Source organism: Amborella trichopoda, chromosome 9 (assembly GCF_054954075.1).
Source record: "Amborella trichopoda isolate Santa Cruz 75 chromosome 9, AtrichopodaSantaCruz75HAP2 v2.0, whole genome shotgun sequence".
Lineage (NCBI taxonomy): Eukaryota > Viridiplantae > Streptophyta > Magnoliopsida > Amborellales > Amborellaceae > Amborella > Amborella trichopoda.
The window spans coordinates 12,680,459-12,687,029 of record NC_142344.1 but is presented as its reverse complement, the minus strand read 5'-3'; the positions used below and the strand labels follow the sequence as shown (position 1 = coordinate 12,687,029).

At 33.4% G+C, this 6,571-nt stretch overlaps 1 protein-coding gene across 1 annotated transcript; it reads right to left on the bottom strand.

Annotated features, from left to right (window-relative positions):
* Window positions 1-1,282: 1,282 nt before the first annotated feature.
* LOC18424350 (uncharacterized) lies at window positions 1,283-2,585 on the bottom strand. Its single transcript, XM_006828939.4, has 2 exons — window positions 2,092-2,585; window positions 1,283-1,889 (listed from the first exon to the last, which is right to left on the bottom strand). The coding sequence occupies exons 1-2, from the start codon at window positions 2,338-2,340 to the stop codon at window positions 1,500-1,502; spliced, it is 639 nt and encodes a 212-aa protein (XP_006829002.2). The 5' UTR covers window positions 2,341-2,585; the 3' UTR covers window positions 1,283-1,499.
* Between the last annotated feature and the right edge of the window lie 3,986 nt (window positions 2,586-6,571).

The following is a 6,571-nucleotide window of genomic DNA, read 5'->3' as shown; positions in this document are numbered from 1 at the left end:
TGATACTAGTTGAAGATGCGCTTTACTTTTCTTTAGTTTTAAATTTCATTGTTAGTGTTGAAAATTAATTTTAGAGCATCATTGGCCAAAGTGCTTTGGAGACAAGGATTCAAGGTGAGGTTTACTTTGTTTAAAGCCTAGGCATCTTAAATTCATTTACTTGCTTTTGTTAAAAAAAAAACGAAAAAAAAATTGTACTTGGTTCAAATGCTTCCTAATAATAATATAAGGATGGACATCATTGATGAAATTCACTTAAAACTACTGCCAAAGGGTAGCAGCCATCCACTAAAAGAAAATAGTGCACATCTAACGAATCTTCAGGATTGAGACTAGCAATTAACCAAGGGCCTCTCCAAATTAACCCATTAGAAAATCCTTAATCCGAGTCCTTTTCAACACCACATTGATAAAAATTGTTGACATAGGTAGGTGGTCCTATTGTTCAAGTATTGCCGAAAGCCTCATGACTATTATTTATCTAATAACATTATTTACTTTTTATAATAATTTTATTTCCTTTAATTTATTTATTTATTTTCTTTGGTTTTTAAGCTACCTATCAATAATTCTTAAATGTTGTTCATATTGAGTCAAAACAGTCATGATGACTATACGTTTTCTTTAAGATTGAGAACAGAGCCAAAGGTCATGTTCAGCTATACGTTTTCTTTAAGAGTGAGTAAAATAGAAAATGAAGGAAGAAGGTTGAATGGTTGATAGAAGATCTTGACCACTAAATACAAAACTCGCCATTCATGGCGAGAGGATAAGCTCTAAAGTTTTTAAAATTCATTAAAAAAAAATAGCTCACTAATCTATTAAAGATACCAAAAAAAAATCTAAGAGTTGTGCCCATCTCTCCTCTTATCCATATACACCAAAACAAAAGTCCTCTCTCAGAATATATTTTCTGTCTACCATTTTAAAAAAAAAGTATTATTTTTATTATTTTCTGCAATGTAGGTACATTTAGATAAGACTCGAGAACAAAAAAAAAAAAAAAACAATTGAGAGAGAGAGGCCAGTCTTAAATCATTAAAACATGGTTGAAAGAGCGAGTTAAAAAACATGAGTAATGATATACTCTCCCACAACTATATCAAAAAAATCACACACAGACTTCCAAATAAAATAATCACGTACATATCTTGATTTTGTTTTTGTTTTAGAGATATATAACAAAATTAAAAGTGATCCTTGAAAAATAGTCCCAAGAGGGTCCGAGCGTCTCACTAGACCATTACCCTAAAAAACATATCCACCACCAGACCAAAACAAATTATACATCAACTTTTTAAATCAACTTATCAACAACCAAATACCAAAACAACACAGCAAAACCCCATAGAGGAAGCTCAAAATAGAGGGGCATCAAAGCAGAAGGGAATATAAAGCCCTCAAAACAAAGCAAGATACAATAATAAACAAAATAGCATCAAATACAAAAGAAACCTTCTTCGTCTTCTTCACATGCAAAACTTGTAGAATGATTTCGTTTAGTGAGAGGGAGTAGTCTCTTCTCCACTGTTAGGGTGGTAGCCAGAGAACTTCTCTTTGATCTTCTCCAAGAAGCCCTTCTTTTCTTCATGGCTCTGCCCTTCAGGGTGTGGAGCACTGGTCTGCGGAGCACTCTCTGGAGCTTCGACAGGGTGCTGCGGAGCACCGTATCCTCCGCCACCGTGAAGTTTCTCCTTGATCTTCTCGGGCAATCCCTTCTTCTCCTTCTCGTGCGCGTGCTCCGCCCCCGCACAGTGTGGTGCTCCCTCTCCTGCTTTCTCTTTATCTGCCTCTGATCCACCTGATAGCTTCTCCTTAATCTTCTCCTTCAATCCCTTCCTCTCTTTCTTCTTTTTTTTCCATTCTTCCGCCTCTTCTTCATCGCTTGACTGGCAAAAACAAATCAAAGACAAAATCGAATCAGAATGATCAAGATCAAAGGTTTTTCTTGTCAGAAAAAAAAAAAAAAAAACCGATCGAGATCAAAGAATCAAAAAGCTCAGATGATCAAAATCTCAGATGATCAACAGATCTCATTTGACGTTACTGAAACTTAGGTTTGAGATTAGGAAAAGAGGGAAGGTTTCTTACAGAGCTGGAGCTCGAGCTGCCCGAGCGGTGGAGCTTCTCGAGTAGGCTACCCTTCTTCTCCTCATCTTTCTCTTTCTCCTCCTTTTTCTCTTCAGAAACGTAGACCTCTTCAAACTTCGAAGCTAAGGCCTCTTCTTGCTTCTGTTCAGGGGTTTCAGGGTGATGGTGCCCAAAGAGCCCTCGCTCATGGACCTCCACACGGCCATCTCCGCTCTCGGGGACGACGCTTGTGGTGTGTTCATCGGCCATTTCAGCAAACAGGAAGTAGTGAGAGAGAGCAAAGGTAGAGAGAAACAAATCACAGATGGTAGAGAGAGAAACAGCAAAAATGACAGTAAGGTCAGAGAAGATGAACAGGAGACAATTAAGTGAGAGAGAGAGTAGAGTAGAGTAAAGAGTGGGGACCGAAATGGATGGAAGTTGTAATGGCAAGCAATAACCTTTTATAGACGCCTTTAGAGAGAGAGAGAGAACCGACACGGTTGCAACGCGCTGAGGAAGAGAGGAGCGGTGGAGGGGAGGGAAAGAAGGGAGCGAAGGCTCCAGATACGTGATGATTTGGCCTCGACCGACACGGTAAAGCTGTGGGACCCAAACTGCGGCCAATAGTTTATCGCCAGGTGGATGACGTGTGGTCATGTCTAGGTGTGAAGCCGGGCGACAGCTAGATTTGGAATGCTGAGTCACCTTTCCGATTTTCAATGTACGCTCGACACGTGCTAGTAAGGGATTGGATACGGTTCATCTGGGTCCCGGTTTCAAAACTCTCGGGGTCCGCTCTCCCTGCTCTGGACGGTGGCCGACTGTTGGCGACCTCAGCGCTTTGGGAGGCCAAACACGTCGTAGCAGACGAAGGTTTGCTGAGAGTCTTAGGACACATATGTGGATATGCGGTCCTTCTTTTTAATCTATTTAATTTTGATTTGATTTTTATGGAAAAAATTTATATAATGTTGCAACCTTAAAATGTAGAATTACATATGCACCTTAAAAATTCATCGTAGAAGATTTTTTTAACATTGAAAAACCCTCATTTCGACATTGAGATATATGAATATAAAAAAAAAAAAGGATTTTAAATCCCAAAACTAGTGCATTTTGTAACACATTATCTACACCGTACATTTTCAAGATTTTCATATGTTTATAGATCTACTTGATTTTAACCATTTTAGAATTTAAAATTTTATAGTTAGATATAAAAATAGATTTCAAATAAGGGTGCGGTTTGTATAGAGCCTAGGCTCTAAACAATCAAATTAGAGCCTACATTCAAATGATGTCGAGAAATGTGGTTTCAATACTAAAAATCTTTGTGAAAGCCTTAAATATATTTTCGTACTTATTTATAAAGTTTAAAGCTTCAAAAAATAATGTCGATCGACATATTTCTGATAACTTGAAAATCTTGAAAATTAACGGTCCAAAAATGCGTTACAAAATACACTATTTTCAAAACTTGAAATCCATTTTTTTTCTGATGTCCATGCATCTTGATGCCGAGATGATCAATTTGATGAAATTTGGGCATCAAAACAACCTCTTCTAGTGAAACTTTTTAGGTAGGCTCAAATTTGATTATTTAGAGCCTCAACTCTATATAAACTTTTCCCTTCAGGTAATCCTACGAATTTTTTATACCACAACTACATGTTATTATAAAATTCGGAGGTGCACCTTAATTGAATAGATTATATATATATATATATATATATATATATATATTAACAAGGAGATTATTAATATGTAAAAATATAAAAAAATTAAAACTTAAGAAAGTAATTTTTTGGAGACATTTTTTTAAACAATTAGGTTTTAATATAGATGTTTGATACCTCATAAATGTAGAAATGTATTCCCCAGCTCATAACCTTTTTCCATTATTATTATGCGATTTTTATACACCCAACTATTTCTATACAAATATTTCCTATTACACTACTACCAATGCTTTGCCATTGTTATCAATTTATTAATGTTATTACTATATTTATATTGTTATAATTTTATTATTGCAACAGTACCTATAGTGTACTTTATTATTATTGTCACTGTTATTTATTTATCAATGTTATTACTGTTTTTATATTGTTATAATTTTATTATTATAGTACGTAATGAAAAGCAATAATAGTACGTTATTATTATTATTGCTTATCAATATTCATATAGAAATATTTACTGTTATCATGAATATAGTTTTGGGAAATAGTATGATAGGGCTGCAGCCCTATCAAAAATAAGTAAAGTCTTCCTTAATAAATCATCAAATATTGTAATTCAAGCATAGAAAACCTTTGCATCGATCATCTCGACTTGAACATTATGAGTTGTGAAAAAATTAAGATTTCAAACTCTAAAAAATAATGTTTATTTTAACAATTATCTATGCTGACCATTTCGCTCTAAAAATAGGTGCTCAAAGATATGCAAGATCAGTATGGTTTTTTGAGTTTCAAATCTTATCGTCGGTGTCAGAAATTGATTTTAAAACCATCATGAAGATTTCTATAGCCAAAAGTGCTTTCCATGTAAAGATTTACGATGAGGTTTTATTTGATTTTCATAGAGCCTAGGCCTTATAACAACTTCATCAGTTATGTTTTGGGGTATTTATAAGTATTGATTGAGGACATGGTCGTGACTCTCTGAGAACAGTGTGAGGTTACGCAGATATCTATGGGCTATAAAGGAAGGGAGAACATGGGCGGCACTTATTCGAACCACATGATAAAAAGAGACAGAGAGGGAGAGAGAGAGAGAGTGAATGGAGAACGTGGAGACCACTTCATGAAAATAAGTACGAGACTAAGTAGCAAGTAGATGAAGAGAGGGAGTGTATAGAGTAAATTGAAAAGAAGAAGCAAAAAGAGAAGAAGAAAACCATTTTACGTGGTTGGGTCTTTTGGACCTACATCTATCGTAGAAGGGTTATTCAACTGTGAGTATTATTTTATTCACTCGATATTAAATAGAGCTTATATAACAACAAAATAAAAACTGATTTCGCAAATATCTCTTGAATATATTACCAACTTGTCATCAAGATATTCTTCACATTTAGTTACTTAAAAATATGGGATATGGATAACCATATCTAATATGAAAAAAACACTAATATGATATTACCCAAGAATATATATATATATATATATATATATATATATATATATATATATATGGGTGCGGTTTGTATAGAGCCTAAGCTCTAAACAATCAAATTAGACCCTACCCTCAAATATTGTTGAGAAATGTGGTTCCAATATTGGAAATCTTTGTGATAGCTTTAAAATGTATTTTTCATATTTATTTATAAAGTTTAAAGTTTAAAAAATAGTGTAGATCGACAGATCTATGAAAACTTGAAAATCTTGAAAATTGACAGTCCAAAAATGTATTACAAAATACACTATTTCTAAAACTTGAAATCCATTTTTCCTCTCATGTCCATGCATCTTGATGTTGAGATGATCGATTAGAAGATATTTGAGTATCAAAACAACCTCTTTTAGTTAATTTTTTGAGGCAGGCTGAAATTTGATTGTTTAGAGCCTCAGCTCTATATAAAATCTTCTATATATATATATATATCAAGCTTTCTATGCTTCACCTAGTGTATAGAAGTTCTATCCTCCCCTTATCCAACCGTCCATTCTGAATGGAGGACTAAGATTGGCCCAATCACAATGTCACGTTTCTACAATATTTTATTTTTAAATTTATCTATAAACTATTTTGACACCAAATTTTGGACGTCCATTCTTCTATTAAACTCGCACTAACCAAAAATATAAAAAATTTTTTTCAGTAAAATTAAATTACCAAAATACCCCTAAAAGATTCAATGGGTATTTTGATCATTATATTTTATTGAAAAATTATTTTAATATTTTTTATAGGTGTACCCCAATGAGAAGATGATGCGTACTAAATTTTATATTCATATATTTTGTATAAAAAAATTAGAAATAAAATACTTTGAGACGTCGGATCCAAGATCAAACGATGAATGACCCTCTTGATCAAAATTGGACGGCTGGATGGTATGGGGAGGATAGAACTTCTATGTTGTAGGGAAAGCATAGAAACCTTGTCCATATATATATATATATATATATATATATAAGGTTGCAACCTTAAAATGTAGAATTACATATGCACCACAAAAATTTATCGAAAAATTTGTTTTAATGTTGAAAAACTCTCTATTTGATCATCTCGACATCAAGATGTATGAACATAAAAAAAAAAAAAATTGAGTCTTAAAACTTGTGCATCTTGCAACACATTATTTAGACCATCCATTTGCAAGATTTTCATATGTTTATAGATCTCCTTGATTTTAACCTTTTTTGGAGTTTAAAAATTTCTAATTAGATATGAAAATAGTTTTAAGATAATCCTAAGAATTTTTTACAACAAAATTACATGTTATAATAAAATTTGAGGTGCGCCTTAATTGAATTGTTGAAGGTTGCAG

Excerpts from the sequence above, each read along its gene's own strand:
- LOC18424350 (XM_006828939.4), bottom strand. The coding sequence starts at position 2,340 with ATGGCCGATGAACACACCACAAGCGTCGTCCCCGAGAGCGGAGATGGC. Across the intron at positions 1,890-2,091 it reads GCAGCTCGAGCTCCAGCTCT|TCAAGCGATGAAGAAGAGGC; the intron begins GTAAGAAACCTT and ends TGTTTTTGCCAG.